Genomic DNA, 27,141 nt, shown 5'->3' with positions numbered 1-27,141 from the left:
GGCCCGGGTGTTTTTTCTTTCATTGTTCATTGTTTCATTGTTTTCTTGCAACTTCTTTACCAATTCATTGCTGTATGCTTATACTGAGATACACCAAGTGAGAATACTAGTCTTTGACAATTACCAAATTTGTCAAGCACCTTTATTGGTCAACGTGACAAAGTAAAAACTTGCTATGATAAACTTAATTATCTGAACTTTTTATTTTGCATAAAAGCATGCAGTACAATATAAGTTTGTTGAAAATAAAATAAAACTGCCTTTATACAAACCTCTTATAATTCAAGAGCTGCACAAGTTGGAATAAATAATGAACTATTTTGATAAATGAATGCACATCTTTACTTCTACAAACTGCTCTTTTAAAAAAAAACATTATTAATGCAACCGTGTCACAGCTGCAATACCAAACATGTTAATGCAAAGATGCAGTATTTAAAGGAACACGTTACCTTGGATCGGTTGAGTTGGGTCTTTGAAAAACGTTCTGTAACCGTATGTTATAAAATGCATATGGTTAGAAAGATATTATTAAAATAGAAGACAATGATCTACACACATATGCCTCGAAATTGCGTGGTTTTCTTTTTACCTCAGCGACTAACACGGTCGGCCATTTATGGGAGTCAAAATTGTAACTCCCATAAATGGCCGACGGTGATATTAATAGACCAACTCGTGGTAGTTCGCAACGTGAAAGGAAAACCGTGCAATTTTGAGTGATACTTGTGTGGATCATTATATTCTACTTTTAAAATATCTTTCTAACCATATGCATTTCATAAAGAACGGTTTCAAATGCTTTTATTAGAACAATTTTTCCGATCCAAGGCAACGTGTTCCTTTAAGCCATTGTTTAATAAATCATCAAAAATGTACAATACTGTTGAGTTCTGGGATCATTATACAATAATATATTAAAAAAACAGGTTGATTGGATTAAAAAGTGTGTAAGTGTGAAATATTAAATTTTATGTATAATTTGATGTTCCCAAATTACCACCAATCAGCGATATTCTACTTTAACTACTTACCCCCAAACAACCTGGCAAGAGGTTATTCCTCATTTCATGTAATGAAAATGGACTTTGACGGACGCAAGGAAAAAAGGAATACACTGTCCGAGTACAAGGTTTGATTTACATACATGGTGTTTGTCATCCAATTTTGTTTAAAATTCATAAGGCAGCCTTGTGCATTTTGAGACAAAATTTGATAAACTCACAATGCCTTGTGCATTTCAGGGAAAAATTTGATAAATTCACAAGGCTATAATATAGCCTTGTGCATCTTAAGACAAAATTTGATAAATTCACAAGGCCTTGTGCATTTTAAGACAAAATTTGATAAATTCACAAAGGCTATACATTGTATATATATATATAGCCTTGTGCATAGCCTTGTGCATTTTAGGGCAAAATGTTATAATTCACCAATTAAAACATTCAAACGGTTAAAAAAAAATCAAAGGTATACCTTTCCTTTAATAACAAATTTGCAGATTTGTATATTAAGGCCCTCCCCATAGAAAAAATAAAACATTAACAAAAATAAATATTTTAAACCAGAATCAAATAGGAGGAATATCATGACTAACCAATACCAACTCTCCAGCGAAATGTATACGTCTGAAATACTATCAAAGTTCAGACCCAACACTTAATACTGTTTCGTTGTATGAAACCAATTCAGAAAATAATTCCACCATTAGAGTATTGCTATTTTAAAGGCACCATAGTGAAAGATGAAAATCACCCAAAATATTCTACAAAGATTTTAAACATATTTACATATTATATTGAGCACAACTACAAAAAGGTGTACAAACAAAATATCAATAAATAATACACCCAGAATACAATAGTGCTGAAAAATAACAACATGGTAATAACGTTGGTCTTTATAATTATAATGTCTTTGTTTAAAAAAAAAAAAAATAATTTTTTTAGTTTCAAGGAACAGAGTAAGTTATGAAGAAAACAAAATATTCAAATGTACCCTGCAATTTACAACAGTGAAAGTTATATAAAATAAAGAGTTTCATAAAATATAATATAAACTAGCCTCGAGCGTCAATACATGTGTGCATTTATTTGAATAAATAATAAAATACAGAGATAATACTAAAAAAATAACGTTATTCAAATGAAGAAAAAAGAAAAAAAAAAGGCTCAATAAAAAATGAATACAATTTGGTTTTTACCCTTATACACCGATGTGTATGAAGCATTAAATACTCAGTGCTTACTAAAAGGAAAAAATCCGCAGGAAAATCACTAGGGTGGGAAATATTGAAACTGATGAAGTAAACATTGTCAGCGAATGAAAAACTTGTGCCAAATAACAGGATAGTATACTATTGACCCCTTGCACGTGCGTCACACGCGGCGACTGATGCCACGCTCACCATGTTGGTGAGCAGTTAGGTTTGCATATATTAACGCTGCGTCCCATAAAATGTGCACTTTCCTGCAAAACGCACAGCATAGAGTTGTATATAAAAACGCACAGTGAAAACGCCCACCAGTTTGGCGCATTCCAAATTTTTCTGATGATGACGTCAGGTGAAATGGGTCAATACCAAGAACTTTGCATGAACAAAAACCGACAAAAAGGCAACGGAGCAGTTTGCCGAGACTCAAACCTGATGCCTCAAGGACTCCGCCTTCAAGCCCGCCTTCGTGCATCACGGCTGATCCACCGCCTAGTACTTAAGCAGCATGCAGCATCAGAGTCCAGCATTCTCCAGAAGACGATCAGAGCATACTGATCGAAACGTCGAGTTAACCCGACGGTTCTAATCAGAACCACCCCAACTCATTTAGAGATTGTTAATACATGTACATGTACATGGTGTTACCGCAAACTCTTCTAAACAATTTGCTGTTGATAAGTTTCTAATGAACAAAGGAGCAAATAACCCCCTCGGTGAGAGGGTGAATACAAATCAAAGGCACTCAATGAGTTACTTCATCAAATGTAAACTCAAATTACAAGTTAAAAGGCACTCCCACAATAAGGCACTTCTGTTTTATATCTACATGTATATGCGGCGCTGATATGTGAAAAAAAAAACATTGCAAAAAAATTACTTCATAGTTACAATGAGTTCAAAAGTCTGTCAGTCTTGAATTTGTCAATTGAATAACAATACCTCACTGTGTTACCAAGCAATATGAGTCATTTGTTGACCCAGGTCATTTAGGTTTTAAAAAGAGCATAATCTATGCTTTAATACTGTTAAAATCCCATAATGATACCATCTTGGCTTAAAGGATTTGGGTACTTTTTCAAAATGACCATAGATTTACATTAAACTTACAGGGTTTGAAGATAATGATAGTGGAAAGCTTCCCTTCAAATATTACTTACTGAGGTGCTGTAGTTTTTGAGAAATGAGTAAAACAATGTCATGAAAATACGTTTGTAAAAGACTAAAATAATTTTCGTCTCATGAGACGAAAATTATTTTCATGACATTGTTTTACTCATTTCCCAAAAACTACAGCACCTTAGCACGTAATATTTTCAGGGAAGCTTTCTACTATCATTGTCTTCAAACTGTGTAAGTTAAGTGTAAATCTGTGGACATTGTGTTTTTTGTCCTACAAAAGTTACATAGACCCTTTAAATGTCGAAACACCGAGAAATGCCAGAGAATAAAACAACTGTTTCTAACAATTACAGTTTAGTCAAGCCTTCACGGACAGATTGTATAACAAAGATACCCTTTTTAATTTTAATTTTTAGGGGGAGAATCTGCATTAACATTAAACTGACTATACAATACATTACCCTTACAGCCCATTTTCACACAAACCCTAGTTTTGGACATCTGGGCCCACTCTCATGGCGCATGCTTACTGCAGACTTCTGTGCTGTCAGCACCCTTTAAAGTATGTAATTCTACGAGCTGTAAGCCTAGTTCAGAAATAATAATAGTGGAACATTTGTAGTGCGCTATATCCGTCAGAAAGACACTCCCGGCGCATAGAAAAGGAACTCTGCTGATGACTGTTCTCTTAAAAGGCAGTGGACACTACTGGTAATTACTCAAAATAATTATTTTCATACAAAACAATGTGAGAAACGGCTCCCTATGAAGTGACGTAATTTTTGACAAAGAAGTAATTTTCCACAAATTTTAGTTTGAGACCTCAGATTTAGAATTTGAGGTCTCGAAATCAAGCATCTGAAAGCACACAACTTCGTGTGACTATGGCGTGACAAGGGTGTTTTTTCCTTTCATTAATATCTCGCAACTTCGAAGACCGACTGAGCTCAAATTTACAAAGGTGTGTTATTGCATGCATATGTTGAGATACAACATGTGAGAAGACTGGTCTTTGACAATTACCAATAGTGTCCAGTGTCTTTAAGCCCAAGACTGAACAAGTGAGATTTTAAGTTAGTTTTGTAGCTGGAAAGAGTGTCTACCTTGGAAGAGCATTCCAAATAGATGGTCCAGCGTGTGAAAAAGAACGGTCTCCCAAAGTGTGTTTAGTGTGTGGGTATTATTTTTAGGGGACATTCTTTGTGGCAGGATGGCTTTGCAGAGGCGCTGATCACCTGTTCCTCCTCGCCACTCACTGGCTTGGTATTTTTTAGCTATTTTGCTTCTTTGTTTCTTATCTTTATGTATCAGCTTGTATATTTATATTTGTTTTGCCAGTGTAAAGTCTAATAAAACTAAAATTATAACAAGGAATATTGAGGAACATGGTGTTTGTAAAACGAAGCTGTCTAGTAGAAACGCTTAGCTGTGATTGATCCCCAAGATCAGCTGTAATTCTGCAGTAAGTAGCACCATGAAATTAGGCCCAGGTTTCTTTTGCTCTCAGTTAACAGATTTTTAATCAGCAATTAATACCAGGGTTTGTGTATGTCAAAAATACCACAGTAATGAACAAACTAAGCAATTACTAGGGGCTTAACTTTCTGAAACATCTCTACAGGACCAACAATCTTCCACTTTAAAACTTTTCACTGGACTGAAAAATTTAACCACACTCTAAGATAGTATCTTTTGTGTATTATTGCCATTTGATAAATTTTTTGAAAGCTGCATGGACATGAAAACTTAATATATAAATAAATGATCCTTAAAGCCATTGGACCCTTTCGGTACAGAAAAAAAAAAAAAAAAGTTCACAGATTTACAAATAATTTACAGGGTTTACAGAAGGTAATGGTGAAAGACTTCTCTTGAAATATTAGTCCATGAAATGCTTTACTTTTTGAGAAAACGGTAAAACAATATAAATTCTCGTTAACGAGAATTACGGATTTGTTATAAATACATGTCATGACACGGCGAAACGCGCGAAAACAGGAGTGGGTTTTCCCATTATTTTTTCCTGACTCTGATGTCCGATTGAGCCTAAATTTCCACAGGATAGTTATTTTATATATAAGTTGTGATACACGAAGTGTGGGACTTGGACAATACTGTTTACCGAAAGGGTCCAATGGCTTTAAAAGGTACTCGCTTATGGAAGGAAAACACTTCATGATAAAATTTGTTGGGCCATGAGGTAACTGTCTTTGTTGATGTACATGTTGCACCCCAAAACAAGTGTACTAGTCCAGGGGTCGATTTCACAAAAAGTTAGGACTAGTCCTAGGAGATATACAAATTGCATGGATAGTCCTAAGTTAGGATGAGTAACTGGTCCTAGCTCGAGATAAGACTAGTCCTAACTCTTTGTGAAACCCACCCCAGGCCTGATACTTCATATAGGCAATGGAAGCAACAGCCTCCATTCTCCATTACCTTGGTGCCCGTTGAAATGAATAGAAATCCAATACTGCCCCGGCACATACAAGATAGAAGTATGCCCTGCACGGGAACAAACTTTTTATAGGCAATGATGGCAACAGCCTCCATTCTCCATTACCTTGGTGCCCATTGAAATGAATAGAAATCCAATACTGCCCCGGCACATACAAGATAGAAGTATGCCCTGCAAAGAACAAACTTTTTATAGGCAATGATGGCAACGGCCTCCATTCTCCTGCTCATTGCCTTGGTGCCCATTGAAAAGTTCAAATAGAAATACAATCTTACCTCATACAGATGTCCTTACAGTATATAAGATAGAAATATCAGGCCAGAAAATGTCTACAACATGCCACCGTTACTGGCAGCTTGATGTACACTGTTGCTGTCTTGGTCTTTGAGAAGGCTCTTCAACTGACTTGAGGAGTTCTCTGGCAAGAAGTCTTTGGCACACATTCCCTCCTGGTTAGCGAGGTGCAGAGTTGCTGAATTCTGGAGAAGGAGCTGGGCCATCCTGTGGTTGTTGTCCATCACAGCAAGCATCAACGGCGTGTTCTAAGTGTGTTGTAGATAAAAAGATAAGTTCCAATGAAAAAACGTTCGATGAAAATGTCAACCATTTCAATCATTAAACTTTGGCAGTACACTAGTGATATTCCATGAGTTAAACGCAGTCTGAATTCTTTCCTTCTCGATCGTTCCTTTTTAAGTTGTTTTCAGTCTACCAACTTCCTTCAGCTTTTGGGCTGCTAGGTTAAGATGGTTGCACACTGGTGATTTGTTGGTTTCCTGAGGACATTGCCGAACCAGTATCTTGTTTTATTTTCACTTCTTGTCGTATGTTACAAGTTTGAGTTCAGTTATAGCTGATACAATAATATGCCAACACCAGATTTGCATTATTTGTTTAAAGCATCTAGTCCAATCAATATTTTGAGCAAAACTCCTTGCGGATTTTCCCTCTTAAATTTGTAATAAATAACCAACCTGTGATATCTCATCTCTAATATCTGGATCAATCTTAGCCTCTTGTAATAAATATTCTGCCACGCTCATTGCGTCATGATGCACAGCTTCATGTAATGCTGACGTCTGCCTATACTTGAAACCCAAGCTGACACACTGGTCAATGTGTAGACGTTTCACCTATTGACAAAAATATCCGACAAAATACTTAGAATTTCTCTTTTGAGGAGCTGTGGTGGTATGTTCTAACATCTCAACATTTCCATCCGCTCATCTTCACTATGCTCTGATTGATGATAGAGTCAAATGAAGATGATCAGAGCATCACTGGTTCTGTTCAGAACCTTTAATGGCTCAAAAAAGACATGGGGCCAATTTCATAGAGCTGCTTTTATAAGCAAAAAAATTGCTTAAGCACAAAAATAGCTCGCTTATTTTACACATGTTACTGGCCAAAATTTCATGCCATATACATTGCTTATGACTAGTATTTAGCTGTTGTTTACTTAGCATAACAATTGAGTGGAGTCTTGGCCGGTAATCTGTTTTTACTAAGCAATGAATTTTTTGCTTAAGCAAAATTTTGTGCTTAAGCAGCTCTATGAAATTGGGCCATGGTGTCACTGCAATCATTGGTCTTCAAGATTGTTCTACCCACTATGCACAGTCCAAAAATCTACTTTAATAAGTAATAAATAAAAGCTAGTGCTTATGAAGCACATTATGTTCAGTAACGTCTCGTTGCGCTTTCATTGGGCCAACAACATTCCTGTAATCTTTCTCATATCCGTGGGGAGTATACAGCCCGAGCTGCCGTGCGCTCAAAAGGCTTTTTCAAACACAATATTAACTTTTTGCGCTTAAGCACTCTTTGAAATTGGGCCCAGAACTGAACCGCTCACCCATAAACTTTAGAAATAGCATAGTACCTGAGCTAAATCATCTTTCTGTACAGCTCCCCACAAACATCTCATGTCCTCATCATCAAATATAGAAACAAACGAGGAGGAAGGTGACGCTATCTCATCGTCATCGTCACCATCGTCATCTGGACTTGGTGATGAAAACGTTGCATCAGAAACTATTACCTCCGGGATCCGGTTCGACAGGGTTTGGGGGTAGGAGTCTTCGGCTGGTTAGAAAATTAAAGAAGAAAACAAAATGTAGAGTAAGTTATCATTAGATGAATTGTACAAGATTTTATACAATTGATTCGGGGTTGAACAACAACAAATTGACCAGAGCGGGAACTGGACCATTGACCTTCAGATAACATATCGGCGTTCTACCAACTTTTAGCCTTCTAACCTTCTAACCCTATGTTGGCGGTCTCCCTATTTTGTCAATATCTTTTATTTTCAGGTGTGCCAGTCAGAAGCCATATAACTCTCGGCTGCCGTGTAGCAATGGTAGGGAGGGATCACACCCAAGTTACAATACAACTTGTGAAGCGGCAGCTGGGGGACCACCAACATAGGGCTAGACAGCTCAGTTGGTTGAGCGCTGGTTCATTAATCCCAAGGTTCTGGTACAAAACTCACTCTAGTCAATTTATCTTCGTTCAACCCCCAAAAATGCCTATATTATGAGAGACTTCTAACCTACCAGTTTGACACATTTGAGAGTTATTGTTGTTGGTGAGTTGCATTTCCACTTCTTCCTTGTACGCTTGTAGGAACTGCGACTGACGTTCTTTTACCAGAGGGCGCTGTTCGTCTGGGAGATGGAAGATACGTCCTTCCACTGCGGGATCCACAGTGCACTGAGCTCTCTCTGCCAGGTCTAAGTTTGCCTGCCGTAGTAGACTGTGACGCCTGCAAGAGATACATAATGTGACATTGTTATTAACAATTATCATAACAATTAAAAGTTACAAGGTGCTATTCCATCAAGATCATAGTGCACTTAAAAGCAATTAACATGGAAATAGGTGAGTCTTTTACGAAAAGTAGATAAAGTAACAGATTCCCTAATGACAGTAGGAAGATTGTTCCAAATCATTTGCCCAGCTACACTGGAAGCTTTTTGACCTAGAACTTTGTTTGCTCGGGGCGAATGATGTCAAGTGTGGACCGAAGAACTAGTGGATGAGTGTAATGTGACAGTAAACTGGGGTCGATTTCACAAAGAGTTAGGTTAGGACTAGTCCTAGGAGATATACAAATTGCATGGATAGTCCTTAAAAGTTAGGACGAGTAACTGGTCCTAACTCGAGATAAGACTAGTCCTAACTCTTTGTGAAATCCACCCCAGGAAACATATCAAGGAGCATTTTAAAAAAGCAATCTTGAAATGGTAGCAAAAGTTCCCTATTAGGGATGGGGTAATATGTTCTCTCACAGCTGTGGAACATATTAAATGGCCTGCACTATGGTTGATGTCCATGGGGAAGGGGTATGTTTAGTTTCACATGACCCTGGTAATTTGTCCAGGATTGTTGTTATAAGAGATGTTAAATTTGCATCGGGATAAAGAATATTAATTTTGGTTTTACCCATACACCGATGTGTGTTAGCACTGTATACTCAGTACTTTCCCCGAGTCCTGTGAAAAAATATCACAGGCATGTTTCTCGGTTCGGATTCGAACCCACAACCCTTGCAATTCTAGAGCAGTGTCTTACCAACTAGACTACCGAGGTTGCCCGGTAGCTAGAGGCAGTTTGAATCCGATGTTTGTTGGGATTGTTGTTGTTGACTGATAGACTGACTCTTCTACTCTAACATACCTGCTGAGACTAATAAGGCTTTGTCTATGTCCCGAGTGACACGGCTTGAGCCCCTTGACTATGTTGATGGAGAGGAAATGATTCTGGACGACGGTGGAGAGGACGGGACCTTCCTCTGCTGATGAGAGCTGTCTACAAACCCTAAGGGTGTCGTAGCCATCTTTACCCTGGGCTATGTAGTCCTTTGTACACAGTCTGTACACCTGTGATGAAAGACAAGGTTGTGACAATCAATCAATCAATCAATCAAAAGTCATTTTGTAGAGCGCCAAAATCAAGAGTTTGTTCTAAGGCACTGGGGCACAGTTGAATGGTTAGTTAAGCCTGCTGGAACGTGAGCTTTAAGGAGTGTCTTGAATAAGGCGAGTGAGCTGGCATTTCTGATCTGGGTAAGAAGCTTATTCCACATTTTGGGGCTATTAACCCATTTCACCTGACGTCATCATCAGAAAAATCTTCAATGCGCCATACTGGTGGGCAATTTCACTGTGCGTTTTCATATATAACTGCGTTATGCAGTGAAGTGCGCGTTTTAGGCGACGCGGCGTTAACACACGTAAACCTAACTGCCCACCAACATGGTGAGCATGGCATCAGTCGCCGCGTGTGACGCGCGTGCAAATGTTTATGAAGATCTGGTCTGTCATGGTTTCTTTGGGCCCTGGTTCGAATCCAGCTTATTACACAATGAAACACAATGTTACATGTATTATTGAATAGAACTGGAAAACACGTGACCAACGAGCTTGTCTGGTAAAGCCCGATCATACTTCCTGTGAATGCGAATAGGAAGCGAATGTTGACGTCACAAATTCGCAATGAACAATTAGCAGCAGTTGAGCTCTGTTCGACTCAATTACGAATATCGCTGCGAAAGGGGGTTGTGACGTCAAATTTGCTTCGCATCCGCAAGAAGTATGAACCGGGCTTAATGAGCCCAAAGCTAAAACCACTGGCCTCGAGTCTGTGGTCCGGTTTTATTTGGAGCACTGCCATGTTAGTAACGCTCATTTTGTCTGTAAGCAAATACATCCTCAGGTCAGAATTTTCTGTCAGCCCAGAGTCGTCTTCAGTCAATTTAACAAGGATCCTACCTTACTCGGTGAGATTGGTTGATCCCCAATACTGATTGAGTAAGGATCGATTCTACAGCCAGGTTCTGCATTAGGATCGAATCCGAACTTTATCCCGCTGACTTGAGGGAAGCGGCCCTCTTTCTTTGGATGCTGGGAGACGCCATTCTCCAAAGTTTGCCACAACTGCACACCTGTAAAAAAAAAAAAAATAACAACACGCAAAAAGTCAGAAATCAGTTTTAAAAGGGAAGAATATCATGGCAGAGATTCTCATTGATTTAAAGCTCCATTCAAGAAAGAGGCCAGAATAATACATGTTTTTCATCTTTACCAACTCACACCTGTTATCTAAATGCAATTCCTTATCCAAATAGTGGACCCCAATCTTTTAATTGGATCATTTACAAACCAGCAGTGCTGCCCCAAATAATTTCTGAGTTTTGGCAGCCAAAGTCTGAATTTCTTTATTGGAGCTTTCCTGTGATGCTGACTTACAATTAGTTTGGAGCAGGTCACATGACGTACACGCTATAAAGTTAAAATTGTGCAAATCAGAGAAAGAATCTATCTTGACATTAATATGTCTGCGTGATTGCATAGGAAAATATAAATATATATATTTTTTAACACCATATGATATCTACTTTGCTGTGTGTTCTTTTGACAACTTGTATTGCTATTTTAGTTTACTGCCGCGGAGTAGATTTCGGGAACTCAGTAGACCTCTCAGTACCGCTTATAAATTCTGATTGATACCTGTTATTTGAAGGACGACTAAGACGTCTATCATTGGAAGCAGACACATTAAATCTCTCTTCTTGAAGTCCCCAGCCTGGTGGATGGTGTCTGATCGAAACGTTCCTGAGTTCAGTAACGCTATGTCTGCATTGCTGGTCGCCAGCATAATGTCAGTCACAAAGTTACCTGCAAAACACAATTTGTTGTGTATATAAATGTATATTTTATGACAGAAGACGCCTTACTCGAAAGGCCACAGACGATCACTTCAAGGCGAGGGCTGCACTTAACTGTCACCCAGGCACCACAATCCACAAGCAAATCACGCGGGCGGGAATCGAACCCGTGGACCTTTGCACTGCTAGAGCAGATGTCTTACCACCAGACCACCAGTTTTTATGCACAAAAATTTGAGTCTAGAACAACGCTTCTCAGATGGTGTGTTTCTATCTGGGATTATTCTTCCTGCATGAACATATTTGCTCTGGATTGTTGGCTGTGTACATTTGCATAGGATTAAAGCAATCAAATGGTCTAAAAAACAAAAGGTACAGTTTGCTTTTAAGATACTCTTGTCTTTGAAAAAACAGTTAATTGCATTAAAGAGATGAAGAATATAACCGTACATGTATGTTTAGCCTTTACAATGATGTTAAAGCAAACTAACCGCTACTAATATGCCCCCAAATAATTGTTGGTTTGTAAGTTTTTTTCCCCCTTTTTTTTTCTTTTTTTCAGAAGTGTCAAAAATATGCCCCAAAATAAATATAAATAAATAAATAACAAATTACAATAATATCAATTATTTTGGATTGGTTTTTAATTTTTCAGAAGTGTCACTGCAAGACATAAATTGTACCTACCAATGTTTGTTTCCTGAGTTCTGATCAAGGCGAACCTTGCATCCAAGTCCACTTCAAGGGTCCCTAATTTGTCCTCTAATTCCTTGTTGATAATCTCTGTGTTGGGATATACAAAGTACAGTAAGAAACATGAAATAACCAAAGTATACAGTGTAAGTTTTATTTCAACTAAACCCAAACCCTTCACTGACTAAAATAGACATAACTCCTCTTAGGAATGATCAATTTCTTTAATTTTTTCCCCATTTTTGTTTTTAATAAGCAGGAGAGAGTGATTGTTGAATATAAACTTGACTGAACTTTTGAGTGTCACTTGTTTGTTTTGAAAAACATCACCAATCCCGGTCAACTTTTTTTTTTGACTCACCCTGTATTTCTGATAAACTGCTCTTCAGACTGCCCAGTGGCATGCTGTGGCTGAGTGGTTTAGAGCACTGGATTCAAGCATTTCTAATCAGCAGAGTGTGGGTTCGAGTCCCAGTCATGACAATTGTATTTTTGAGCAAGATGCTTTAAAGGAACACGTTGCCTTGGATCGGACGAGTTGGTATATAAAAAGCGTTTGTAAACGTTTTTTATAATATGCATGGTTGGAAAGATGTTTTAAAAGTAGAATACAATGATCCACACAAGTTTGCTGCGAAATTGCATGGTTTTCCTCTTACTGTGCGAACTAACACGGTCGGCCATTTATGGGGGTCAAAAAATTGACTCCCATAAATGGCCGACCGTGTTAGTCGACGAGGTAAAAGGAAACCGTGCAATTTCGAGGCATGTTTGTGTGAATCATTGTATTCTACTTTTACAACATCTTTCTACCGATATGCATTCTATAAAAAAACGATTACAAACGCTTTTCAAAGACCAACTCGACCGATCCAAGGCAATGTGTTCCTTTAATACCATAATTGCTTTGTCCTTTGGATGAGATGGGGGCATAAAGCTGTAGGTTCTGTGTACTAGGGTTGGTAGTATACAAATATTGACTGCTTCGAGTGATATGGTTAAAACTACGACTCCCAAGGTTATCCCCGGAGCGTTCTATTTTCCCAAAGCACAGCTAAGGAAAATGGAACGGTCTGGGGGATCACCAAGGGAGTCGTAGTTTTAACCATAGCTTGAGTTAAAGCAGTCAATATTTGTTTTATTACTCCCCAACAGACTTCTTATCATCTTCGTACACGTAACATTCGTACGCGCATATCAGATACACAGATGCACAACTAATTGGGTTCGAGGTGGGTGAAAAGACGTCTGGGTACTGCACGCCGTGTGATAGTCGTCGGACTATCACACGGCAAACGGTGCACTATCACACGGCAAACGATGCACTACCACACGGCCGCCGGCTAGTAAAACTAAGACATATGATGCGACGCGCTTTAAACCAATGAAAAGGCAGAATATTGGTAAGGGGTGTTAAAATACACATTAGCTGCACACTAAAACTTCCTTCATTGTCTTCTCTACATGGTTATTGGATTGTACAGTAATTCAGTTCCCTATTCTGTGAGTACTTGGCTTCACAACCAGAATATGAAATGAAATGACTACACCCCACCCCAAACAGAAAAAAGACTTACTCTGGTAATCACTGACAATCTCTTTCACCTCGGAGTCTTCTTCAATCTCTGATGTGATATCAATTTTCTCCACCTTGACACTGGTCCTGTCAAAGTCAGTAAAGGTCACTTCTAGCCTGGATAGAGTCCTAAAGTCTGAACCGCTCTTGACGATATATGTACCATTCTTCTGCGCAAATAAGATATGTTGTATTAGGAGTCACCTCAAATCCTTGTCCTTATTTACAGTTGCACCCTCTGACCAACATTGGCCACATGTGCAACAGACCATATTGTATAACCCCTTTGCTGCTATGAAAATCGCCATCTTGTAGAGCAAACCGTATGCGCATCCAAACGCGTAAATCAAAGAAACATGCAGCACGCATCGCTCCTGGTTGATTTCTACAGCACAAGCATGCACACGCACAAGCACAAGCTCGCAGACACCATGTTGTAGGGCAGTTATTTGAACAGTGACGTCATATTCAATACGGTCTATGGTATATTTACAGGACTTAGGACATTGACCCCAGGGCAAGTTCCACTCTTCACAATATATTAACCGTTCTTCTGCACAAATGCAAATACTATAACGAGTCCTTTCAATCTTTGCCCCTATCTAAAATACACCTTATGCACATGGCTTTAAATTAGTATGGCGCCCTCGCCTAAGCGTCAAAAGGAGGTTGTTCATAGGCCATCCTGTGCACCTTTAATAAACATCAGTGCGTATTTTTTATTGTTTCATCGTCGGTTTACCTCTAAGATGGTGGCTGGATGAATTCAATGTAAGGTCCATTGTACTGTGGCCAATAAATCTGAATTTTGTATCCTGTGGCCAATGTCCTAAGGCCAGGGCTGAAATTCATAGATCTGGGTGGATTTCACAAAGAGTTAAGACTTGTCTTATCTCGAGTTAGGAAGAGTTACTTGTCCTAACTTTGGACTAGCCTTAAGTTTTTGATATCTCCTAGGACAAGTCCTAAGTTAGGACTAGTCTTAACTCTTTGTGAATTCGACCCCTGCCCTTAAAAAGAGATATTTCTCTGTATGACGTAGAGCATTAAAATCGATACGAATAAATTTGTGTTTTTAATAACTCCAAGTATAACAAAGTACAGTTAGATTAATATCATAACGGGATGAATATTTCATTACTAACCAGCATGAGATAATGATTTTTGTGGATGTGAAATTAATTTATTAACGAATACCCTGCTGGCACAGTTAATTACAGGATTTGAGCTGGCCTCAATCGTCACCGACTGAACAATCAATGGTCTAAGGGTTCAGACATCTGGGCCAAATTTCATGGCTCCGCTTATAGGTAAGCAAAGAATTTGCAGTTCTGGAAGCAGGGAGTAGCGTGAACCGTGAAGCATATTTCAGGAGTAAGCATGGAATGTTTGCTTGTGCGTACTCCAGGTTAATAAGCTTACACAGGTAACGCAGAAATTTGGCACTTGAACATCAGTAGAAACAGAGAATGGTGATTGTTATATGCCAAATTCGGCTGTAAGCCATGAAACTGGGCCCTGCTCTTCAGAATACAGTCTTCAAAACCAACCAACTTGCCAATGTTTTGTTATTTTGTGTCTGCACTATAGATCGCATCACATACTAATGTCAGGGGATAAAAGCAAAATACTACAAATCTGTTATTTACCTCAATGACTTCATAATCGTGGTCGTGTCCTCCGAGTATCAAGTCAATATCCTCTACATTCTCTGCTAGTCGTATATCATTAGGCATCCTCATGTGTGTTAGAGCTATCACATAATCAGCCCCCTATCAAGAATACAATCAATTCCAGTCCAATTTACAAATGGGCAAGATCAGATGAGGTTTATATATAGTAGCTTTTATATGGCAATATCTGAACGGGTCAAGGGCAGGGAAAGACCGGGGCAACAAAAACCATGGCTTTGAGTGATGCAAGACCTGCTGCTAAACATCATAAGAATAAATACCATCATAGCCAAGTTGTTTTTGTACGTCAGCAGCCTCATTAAAGTCATTTCTAATTGATTTAATTTTCAATGGTTGCAGAATCCCTTGTAAATGTCAAGGACAAGATTTAATCTTGGATTATTGGTGTTTTTTCCTTTACACTTGCTTTTACAGGCAACTTAGAGGCAACCAACTGCACTGCATACACAGAGAACACTTTGGGAGAACATGATATATTTTTCTAACACTGCCTTACTAATCCCAACAAAATTACATCCAGAAGAAAGTAGGTATGGTTTCTATTTCTAGACTGCATAGGACGGGTTGCCTGTAAGCAAAGACTGACAATCATTTAAACTTGTACGCTAGTTCCTGCAAAAACTTTTCACTTACCTGTTGCCTGAGGACTCGTGCAAGTTTATTGCCTTGTGTGACGTAATCAATGTATGTAAGATTCTCTCTATCGATGGTTGCTAAGGTTACGAGCCACTCCTCTTCCACTAGACCAATTAATCCAATCTAATAAAGAAAAACAATTTTCACACACTTAACACAATTATGGGAACAAAGAAAAACTGACTAGGAGAGTGGCTTGAACCTGTGACCTCTCAATTAACGTACCAGAGGTACCCTCTGCTAAGATATAGGATTCAAACTGCCTTGAGCTACCGGGCAATCTTGGTGGTCTAGTTGGTAAGACATCTGCTCTAGAATGGCAAAAAGTCGTGGGTTTGAATCTCACCGGAGCAGTATGCATGCGATTTTTTTTTGCACAGAACTCGGGAAAGTACAGAGGATAAAGTTATACAATAACCAGGGCTTTTCACACCCAAAGGGCATATCAAAGCGCTTCCAACATTATTAACCCTGGTCACTGGGTCATGTAATTTATTCCTGAAACCATTTAGGCTTCCTGGAGAGAATACAGTCTGTGCAACTAGTATGTACTTCTAAGCAATTATCAATCACAAGAACCATCTCTGCCCTCACAGGTACCCATTTACCCCTGGGTGGAGAGAAGCATTTATTATAAGTGTCTTTGCTCAGGGACACAAACAACTGCACTGCAAGCTTCATTCACATAAACCATCTCTGCCCTCACAGGTACCCATTTACCCTAGGGTGGAGGGAAGCAATTATAGTTAAGTGTCTTGCTCAGGGACAAAAGTGTCACGACAGACACTCTGCTGAACAGAATCTCCAGACTAAAGCACTAAAGATTAAAGTACTAGAGTACACACATTGGTGTAAGGGTAAAACCAAATAATATTTTGGGAAACTTATGGATTATTCCAAGATGCTAAATAAAATGCCTCACCTTCTTGCCCTGGCACGTGATTGTGCGCGTGACCAAGCCATCAGCCAATGGTTGTCCAGTAAAGTTATCAATGACGTTGCTCATCATCCATGGGAAGTTAGTATCACGGACAATGTCTTCAAGCTCATCCACGCCAAAATCTTGAGGGGAAACAAATAAATAAATAAATAAGTATATTTTTCTTTCAGTTTTCTATCTCTGATAAAAAAGTTTTCATAAAACCAAAAATGTATTCTTTCACACAAATACATAAATTTATAGTTTCACTGCTGTTATGTTAAGCGTACAAATTAATAACTGTGGCTTAACATAATTGAATTTATACAATTCTTTATGATGAAGCAGTTATTGTCAATTTTTGGGCCCGACAACTTTCAGGTTTTTGGGTTGACGAAGCATACAGCTTTTGAACCCAAGGCAAGACTAACACACTGGGGAATAGTTGGAAGTTGATTGATTTTTTTATTTGAAATCTCTTGGAATTGGGATTCTTTTTCTATATATACTTAGTATTAGAGATGGCCTTACATTACAATGCCACGAACGGCCACTTCAAAGATGAGGGCTCCACTTAACTGATTTGGGCTCTTGACACAAAGTAACTGTCACCTGCCGTCGATTTCATCAAACTCTTCCTAACTTAAGATTAATCTTAGGACTTAGAACGAGTCCCAACCTTGCACTGTAGCATGTAAACCTTAAGATTAATCCTAAGTTAGGACTAGTTACTCGCCCTACTCGAGTTAATCCTAGCATTTTGTGAAATCGGCTGCAGGGGCATGTGTGGCTGAAACAAGGTTACCCCCTTCACAGTCCTTAGGGATGCTCTACCAGCCAGTCTCCTACTGGATGATACCCATGCCCTACGTAGGGCATGGGTATCATCCAGTAAGAGCCTGGCTGGTAGAGTAGATGCACTACCTTCTCAACTTTAATACACTCAAACTTTCCTGCGTTGTATTAAGTCCTACATTTGTACCTTCACAAAGCTCCTTAATTGTTCTAAGTTAGTGAAATCCAGGAATTCTCAAATATTGAGCTAGCTGCCTCTATGTGTAAGTAGGTATGAAGAGAAAATAATCAATGCAGAAAACAAAACATCTAGGAAGATAGTTCTTGGAAGAGGTGTTTAAATTAGACAGTAAAAGACAAAGAAGAAGAAAAAGAAGGAGCACACAATAACAAGAAAGACAGCAATGAGAATGAAAAAAAACAACAAAATACAAATTTGTAACTTTAATATGATGACTGTCATGTCATATAATGATTATTGTTATTGTTTATTACCAAAGTCGTGGTTGCCATAAACTGCAGTGTTGACTTTCATAGCATTCAAAACTGGGACCATGTGTTGACCTCTTGTGATGTTACTCACTGCATAAAAATGAGTCAAAACAGATCAAAGTAGTGACTAAAAACAATCCTCAAAATCATCCTTTACCTCCCAAGGGCAAGAACAAAACTTTTGGTTAGAAGCCTTCAACAGCACCTTTCAATATAGTATAAAGCATTTAGAGAAACATTTTACTTCGAAGGAAGTGGTTATGTGAAAAGATACCAGATTTTACCCAAACATTTTTTGAGTCTGAGATATGATTGTTCCTGTAGGGGTTATTCTTCCTGGGTGGACATATTCGCTCCAGACTTTTGGCGAATCTCAAAAGAGTGACCACCTTTTTGAAACTTTTCACGGGTTACTTTGATTGTATAAGATATATAGGATTAAACAATCAAAGGTTTACGTTCCCTTTAGCCAATTTTGATAAAAGTTAAACAAAACAATTCTTACTGATGGACGGATTCAGGGCGTCTCCGCTGAAGAAGACAAGTGGGTTCTCCGGCAGGAAACTCTTGATGATCGTAGCAAAGCGCGCCGCCCCACCCACTGGCTCCCTGTCCTTTGGCTCTACGTTATACACATCGTTGAAGTGCAGGATGGTTATGGTTACCGTTGCATGGGTGGTGTACATTGCTTTGATTTCAGCCGAGAGCTTGCGCTGGTAGGAAGACTTGCGGCTGAGGTTTGGCGTCGAGTCGTCTAAACCTTTTTTTTCAAAAATGAAAATGTGTACTTATAATAATCGCAATAATTATAATGGACATTTGTACTGCGCCATATCTGTCAGAAAGACATTCCTGGCGCATAGAAAAAACTCTGCCAATGATAGTACTCAAAGCTAAGACTGAACAAATGAGTTTTCAAGTTAGTTTTGAAGCTGGAGAGGTTTGTCTACAAATCTGAGGTTCAAGGTAGTGTTTGAAACTTTACACGATGGAAGTATTTACTAAGAGAGGTTTGCGGTAGCACAATGTGATAATCTCTTTTGAGTAGTGTTGGTTCTGAAAAGAATCGGTGATTAATAATAAGCTTGGGCGATATCGATTTATTTTATTCTTGATATATCGCCGACAATATATCGCGACATTCTATATAATCGCGATTAATTAAATTTGACATCATCAGTCTTCAAACTCCAAGTGAAAGTTGTAGAAGAGACAGTCATAGCATAAGAGAGGTGTTCTACTGACCTATTCTTCTGGTTTTACTCCAAACCTATGGGGTGCAAGATGTCTCAGCTAGCAAATACATCGTGATATTGCGATATTTAATCGATATCGCGATATATCGCGATATATCGATATTTCGATTAAAACCAAATCGATCCGATATCGAATCGTTTCCAAATTAATATCGCGATATTCGATGATATCGTGATATCGCCCAAGCTTAATTAATAACTCAAAGTTTTGATCAGTATGCTCTGATCCTCTTCAAGAGAACGCTTGACTCTGTTGTTAGGTAAAACTGAAAATAGATTTCATATGGTATTACTGCAAACCACTCTTAATTATCAAGGTTTTGGCAATTTGGTTAGGGTGTCAAATAGACACACAGACAACCCTAATGACTAACAATATGGTAAGCTAAGTAGTTCACGATTCCGTGTTTGTTATCAATGCACTGGAATACCTGTACAATTGGGGCTAGACAGTTTTTATTTTAAAAAGTCTTCCCACAAAAAGGAGTTATAACAGTGTACAGTTTTTACACATCATGTTTTTTTTCCTTGGATTTTTTTTCAGGAACAAAAAACTTAAATCATTACTTGCACTAAAAATAAAACTAGAAATTTATTAAATTATTTGATTTTATATTTTTTCCTTTTCGCCCAATGTTTAGTTTTATTGGAATAAAAGCTACAGCATCATAATTGGAATACTGTAGGCCTATTTGATTAAATAACACTAGTTAATTTTTTTCCATTTTTACGACTAGCCTTTACACCAAGAATGGCTAGTTTTTAATTGATGCATGGCTTCTTATATTATATGTTGACTCCCCTTCATAAACTGGCTAACTTATTGATCACCCTTAAAAGCAAAGTGTACCTTTTTGGAACCGTTTGATTGTTTTAATCTTATTTACTGCACAGGTTAGTTTTATTCTATGAAAAAGAAATCTCCATATCAATAAGACTTGTTTTAGAGTATTTTTTACAGTTTACTTTGCCTTAAAAAAATGTATCATACATGACTGAAATTTTAATTGGCCAACCCATTGTCCACAGTCCAGTGGATTTAACATTGGGTCATCATTCATCATTAACCCCACTTGTTATGCAAACCCTATTATGTATAGGATAATGCCCGAGGTGCGCGCCATTCGTGGGTAAGAATGGCCCGAGGGCGAAGCCCGAGGGCCATTCGTACCCACGAATGGCGCGTTCACCGAGGGCATTATGCGACTGAACCCACACCTGTGACGTCATGCTATTGTTAAAATCGCACGAATTATTTCGCACGAATGGCGCGATATTGTTTAATTTTTAAGTCAATTGTTTGTTTGTATTACGTAAGCTTGTTCACTCCAGTGAACACCACTGGTGGTGTGTGAACAATGGACGAAGACCAACATGTAGGAATATGCTCGTTCCTTCGATAGTGGCATCATAGATCGGGAGCGAAAGTGGCAGCAGATAAGTGATTTTGTTTCTTGACTTTAAGTAAATTTATACAAGTTAGTGATAGAAACAGACCATCAGATGATGTTTTAGCCGCCTTTCTCGGTCTACAAAAAACCCAAAAGGTGAAGATAAAAGAAGTGACCTACCCGCGTACAAGCCTGTAGTTTCAGATTTGTTTTTAATAAACAAATTTAAGCTACCTTTATGATCAACAATTTCAGTTGAATTCCTGTTATTTTATGATGAAATTGAAAAAAGTATCTTTGCAATCTTAAATTTTAGGGACTTTACTCACTTCCCATGTTTGTGTATGATAAATTAAGCATTTTGAATTAATAAAAACAAAAAACAAAAATACTGGTTAAAATGAACTTGATTTATCTGACTTTAAGACCTGCTTAAATTACTGTTGTAGTTCTATAATTATTTTTTAACATCTCAGCTAAATAATAATTTAATAATGTAGCTGTTCACTTGTGGAAATTGTTAACGATCATTTTGCAATACATGTGTAGCTCTATTAACCTGTGTTAAAAACCATTAAAAACAAAATAATATATGGTCCATGGCGTCATTGACTTCATTTACTTTATTCCCTAACTCTTTTATGCACAATGGGTGAATAGATGTACCCATCGCGCCATTCGTGCAAAATAATGGAGCGATTTAACAATAGCATGACGTCACAGGTGTGGGTTAATGAATAGTATACCGTATAAAATTATTCATGTATGTTTCCAAATGCATGCACCATTTCCCATAAAACAACTGTTGTTGACAACAACCACTGTTGTTGACTACTATTGCTGCCATGGTAACAGTCATGGCTCCTCTCCCAATTTAAGTGCCATTATGAATAATTAAAGTCTGGAATTGACTCTTAACGAGATGGCTACAAATTAGTCAATTGGTATTCGTTTAGCTTCAATGGCTATTGACAAGATCATTTATAAACATTAATATACTTGCCCCCCCCCCCCCAGCCAGCAGAAAATTGTGTAAACGTGCATGAAATGCTACAATGTAAGCAATTACCTACTTCACTGTGCATTGTTTCTTGAAAAAAATACAATGTCATGGGTTTCTAGGCTCAAATGTAGCAGAAAATTTAACAAGACCACCTGCAGGCATTCTAACTCAAAGTGTGTACTGAACCAAACAAATTATTTTACAAGACCAGGGGTCGATTTCACAAAGAGTTAAGGCTGAGTCACACTGCAGCGATAATAATAACGATAACAATCAAGATGCAAAGAGAACGCATCCTATTGGTTGAATTGCTCCACGCAGAATACACACACGCTCATTCAACCAATGGACTGCGTTCTCTTTGCGTCGTTATCGTTATCGTTGTCGCTGCAGTGGGACCGGGCCTTTAGTACTAGTCCTAACTTAGGACTAGTTCTAAAAGAGATATCAAAAAGGTACAGCTAGTCCTAAGTTAGGGCTAGTAACTCGTCCTAACTCAAGATAAGATTAGTACCTAACTCTTTGTGAAATCCACCCCAGAATCTTCATGAGAAAGAGCTTTATGCAGAATTTTTAATCATGTTATTTTTTTAATATTTTTTTTTAGCAAGCACTAAGAGAAGGTTATCTCACTTGTGGTTTGGGTTAGTATACTCAACGGAATTGCCAGAAAAAAAAGTCAACATCTGTTAAAAAAATGTTATTCAATTGAAAACCACATTGAGTAAAATTTTGCACAAACCAAATCTAGCCTTATGTTGACGGTCTCCCTATGAAATATATAGGGCTACAGTTTAGAAAGCTCAGTTGATAGAATTCTGGCATGTTACTCTGGAAGTCATTGGTTCCAATTCTGCTCCAGTGAATTTTTCTTCCCCAAAAATACCATTAAAAGTTGTCCACAGCCTTTTACCTACCCCCTTTGAATTTTGTGAAAATTTGAAAACATCTCAATATTTTTTGTTTCATTAATTCACTTTCAACTTCGATGACCAATTGAGTCCAAAATGTGCACAGATTTGTTGTTATTTTAATGCATGTTGGGATACACCAAGTGAGAATACTGGTCTTTCTTTGACAATTACCACAGAAGTCCAGGGATCGATTTCACAAAAGATAAGACTAGTCTTATCTGAAGTTACATATAGGACCAATAAATGGGCTTAACTTAAGACTAGCAGGCCTGATACTTCACAGAGGCAACAAATAAAGGTGACTGCCGTCATGCCCCTTGGTCACTGCCTTGGTGCCCTTGAAATGCTTTGGTAGAAGTTTTTCTACATTACTTCCTTATAGGGTGCCCTTTAATAATAATAGTTGATACTTATATAGCGCTTTATATACCCGAAGGGCGTCTCAAAGCGCTGTTACATACAGTATTTCCTGCAAGGTATGTGGGACTAGGTTTTTGAATTATGAGATCTACTCCTTTTACATAGCACCATGTAATGGTTTACTAGGTGCTGTGCTGTGGCGCAACATGCCGCCTTTCAAAAACGAAGCATACAGGCCTGGACTAGTCCCATCTCTTAGCATTGCCTAGGACTATAGTCCTATAGGAAGAGTTTTTGAAATCGACCCTAGTGCCTTTTTTACACAACGGTATGTGAGGGTTGAAAAACAAAACTATATTATTACCATTTCCGTAAAGAATGTGTCCCCTCCATCTAGCCACCTCTTGTTCTTGATCTTTGACGGCAGTTGACCTCAGTGAGCAGGTTGATCCCATACCACCCCGGGCAGCAGAGACTTTATACAGTCAAGACTCAACATGTACTGCACATTGTACACAAACTATCTAACCATCGTCAGCCTGTTGTCATCTTTGTTTAACTACATAGTGTACTACATGTTGACACCTGTAGATAAATGAGAATAAAAAAGTCTTGAGAAAACTGTATTTCAATGTCTGGTTAAGGCCTACAAATCTTCAAACTGATGAACTCTTTATCAAAATTACACTTGCACATTGACATCTTTGGATGATGATGGACATAGAAAAAAATTCAGATTGAAAATCCATCAGGACTGCTGATCTTCAAAAACATTTTGTTTGAGTCAGATTTGATGTAAGGGTGTAAGTTTCCGGGCTTGACTTTGGGTGAAGACTCCACAAGACAGCCTGCAGCTTAGCATGTTTACTTATTAGAATTCTGTTTACAAAACCCAAATTGAAAATAGCAAAAAGATAGATACTGAACTTTGGTTTGAACAAGGACAAAGAGAAGATTTAACTCACTAAATACGAGTACACAACCAAAATTGCTGGAAATTTAAAACTGGGTGTCCAAATTGTTTAAATTTAAAACAGGTAGTCCAAATGACAGCCCCCCCCCCCCCAACTAAAACTATGAATAAAAGAGTACGATACAAAAAACCTGGAGAGATTCATAGGAAATTTTGTACTGTTTGAGAATATTTGTTTAATTCAGCCCCAACTGTACAGTTTACATAAAATGAACCAATCATGTAAACTGTACAATTGGGACTGAATTCCAATAATATTTCAAATCAGTACCAAATTCCTGCTTTTAAACACAACAAAATTATGCTCACCAGAATAAGATTACAAGACAAACTACAATGTCACATGTACAATTTGTGACTGGTGTCCTTGGTAGATCATACGTGTGCTATATAAGACTTTGATATTATTATGTGTAATTTCTGCCCCCAAAAAACAGACAGTTGTTAAGTAATATATTTCTGTTGAAGCAGCTCTACGAAATTTGGCCAGGTGTTAAAACAGGCTGAAAAGCCAACCTAAAACACAAAACAATTGAGCCCTTTCTCTTGTTGGGAGTCTCTCACAGCAAATCCTACTCCACCCCCCCCCCCCAAGACCCTTCATCTCCTCTAAGAAGTAAGAAGCCCTCCGCTCTATAACACAATCCTCCCCTCCAAAGGTATTCTTTTTCCTCGTTCTTTGAAGTGACCCACTCATCACCATGGAGACTCACACATCGAGCTTCCTCTTGAGGGCTAACTCTAACTGATTAAACTCTTGTGATGTCCAATCCATTACTTTTTAATCCAACCTTTTCATTTCATCAATTGGTGATGGGGTCAATTGGTGATGGGGTGGGTTTTTTTGTCTGATGAGAATTTTTGCCTTGAGTCAGCACATTGAGAGTACAACATTTAAAAACAGCCCACAGTCACTAGGTACATGTATATTAGAAACATAAGTCAAGAATAACGCCAGGCATACAAAAGCAAGTCAAAAATGCTCACATGATATTTAGACTTATTTTAAATCATTCTAAGTAAAAATTTGCATGTATATGTACTTACAGGAGTTTGTTGTTTTAAAAGCAAAATAATTGTTTTTTGCACAGCATTCTCCAAACAAACACATATTCTCTTACATGGCCCGAAATGTCACTAGACTACAGGCCAGAGGCAGGTGAGACTCACACATTTAGCTTCCTCTTAACGGTCAATTCTAACTGATTCTCTCCCAATGTCCCATCCATTATTTTCTAATACACCCTTTTCATCAATGATGATGGATGGTTTTGATAAGAATTTTTGCTTTGAGTCAGCAAAGTGACAGTACAAAGGGTTTAAATAACGGTGGTAGACACCTCCTGAGGTGCGATTGTTTTTGAAATATTAGTAAAACACTCACACAAATAATATACATGTAGTTGTTTCTGTCTCAGTGAGACAACAATTATTTTAGCATACAGGGGTCGAAATTAAGTGTATTTCCATGGTAGTCAGCAGGGCTAGTGACCAATAATTTTTAGTAGCCCTGATTAGATTTTGGTAGCCCGAAAGCCACGTTATGTCATGGTCACGGCTCAAACTTTACAATACACCAATAACATAGTTCGTTATTGTTTGTGATGATGATTTTTGCATTATTATTCAACTAGCCCGTCGGGCTATCAAACTAGAAAAATCAGTAGCCCGGATGTAAATCTGGTAGTCCCGGGCTAGCGGGCTAGTGGCAATTTCGACCCCTGGCATACAACGTGACTCTTCTGAAAACATTGCTCTGTGATTTCCACCTTTTTTTTTTCTCAAAACCCTGAAAACAGATGAATCTGAAACTTCTACAGGTAAATTAACTGCATTATACATCTTCCTTCACAGTGAGTAGGGATTCATGTCACGGCCAAAAACTTCATCTACAAAAGGTATCAAAACCCTTTCAAGCCTGATACTTCATGGAGGCAACAAAGGCAATTGCCTGTACTTGTTGCCCTTGAAAGTGCTCCAGTAGAAATTTACAACTTCCTCATAAGGTGCCCTTTATCAAGGAGAAAATGCCTTGGCGCCCTTACCCTTTCTAAAAGAAAACAAAGAACGCCCTTTAAATAGTCACTCGTTACTAGCCAGCCATAGTAAAAACACAGGTAATGCTCTCCAGGATTTCCGGATTTGCTCCTTTTAAAAATGAAGTCAAAATTGTTGAAATCATTCTGTAATATTAATAATGTAAACATTCCCAGATGATGTACAGTAATTCATTGCTTTAAAAGCAAAATAATTACTTTTTGCAGCTTTCTCCAAACTTATGGATTGCTTACATAGGCAGTAAGCTCAAGTCCTGGGGTCTTGCCTTTTTCAATTTTGATATCTTCATCTGAGTTTTAAAAAATTATGCTCGAAATTTTGATTTTGGTAAATCATTAGATAGGCCTATCTTTCAATCCTGGAAGTCTACTGACCCATAAACAAATGAGATCAATCTTCTTTTCTAAAAAAAAAACCACCCACCAACAACAGCAACAACATCAAACAACTGTGATGTCGTTTTAACTATGAGCTACAATTGAGCTAAGCTTGTGAAATTTCTCCCCTAAATTCAAGTTATTGTGAGCAAGGGGTAAACAACAAAACCACAAATGTAGGTGGGGCTAGTCTAAATGTAATGTTTTTGTTTTTAATCACCTACAAATCATGCTGACATTTCATTCATGTTGTTGTTGTAATGAAACAAAGGCCGCCACTAATGAGGAAATTTTACACTCTAATTGAACATTTCAAGGGGCACCGAGGCCAGAGGCAATTACCGATCTTGCCTCCATGAAGTATCAGGCCTGAAAAGTCAAAGCACCCCTAATTGGAAATCCCCCTAATTAATACCAGCACTGGTCTATTCCTGCCATCTATGTAATGTATGTTGTGTAGTGTAGTACACTAAAAGAATTGTACTTGAAAATTCAATTTGCTTGTTCTGCCCAACATACACTCGTGATGGAATTCACTGTG

The 27,141-nt window shown here is 38.1% G+C and overlaps 1 protein-coding gene across 2 annotated transcripts in view; it reads right to left on the bottom strand.

Annotated features, from left to right (window-relative positions):
• Positions 1-3,395: 3,395 nt before the first annotated feature.
• The window catches only part of LOC139934745 (mannosylglucosyl-3-phosphoglycerate phosphatase-like), a 28,533-nt gene continuing 4,787 nt past the window's right edge, over positions 3,396-27,141 (bottom strand). The window contains exons 2-17 of one of the 2 annotated variants that reach the window (XR_011785724.1): positions 23,557-23,777; positions 18,774-19,028; positions 18,272-18,358; positions 16,985-17,124; positions 16,060-16,185; positions 15,382-15,504; positions 13,734-13,902; positions 12,151-12,246; positions 11,306-11,473; positions 10,568-10,740; positions 9,474-9,676; positions 8,351-8,559; positions 7,675-7,877; positions 6,767-6,925; positions 6,068-6,334; positions 3,396-3,921 (exon numbers count right to left, since the gene is read on the bottom strand). Coding sequence is in view for 1 of the 2 variants with exons in the window: in XM_071929137.1 (XP_071785238.1) it covers positions 6,122-6,334; positions 6,767-6,925; positions 7,675-7,877; positions 8,351-8,559; positions 9,474-9,676; positions 10,568-10,740; positions 11,306-11,473; positions 12,151-12,246; positions 13,734-13,902; positions 15,382-15,504; positions 16,060-16,185; positions 16,985-17,124; positions 18,272-18,358; positions 18,774-19,028; positions 23,557-23,647 (2,415 nt within the window). In the remaining variant the exon portion in view is untranslated. Of the gene's footprint in view, positions 6,335-6,766; positions 6,926-7,674; positions 7,878-8,350; positions 8,560-9,473; positions 9,677-10,567; positions 10,741-11,305; positions 11,474-12,150; positions 12,247-13,733; positions 13,903-15,381; positions 15,505-16,059; positions 16,186-16,984; positions 17,125-18,271; positions 18,359-18,773; positions 19,029-23,556; positions 23,778-27,141 lie in introns of both variants that reach the window. The other variant, XM_071929137.1, reaches the window with a different exon arrangement.

Source organism: Asterias amurensis, chromosome 3 (assembly GCF_032118995.1).
Source record: "Asterias amurensis chromosome 3, ASM3211899v1".
NCBI classification, from domain to species: Eukaryota; Metazoa; Echinodermata; class Asteroidea; order Forcipulatida; family Asteriidae; genus Asterias; species Asterias amurensis.
This window is presented reverse-complemented; position numbering and strand designations above follow the sequence as displayed.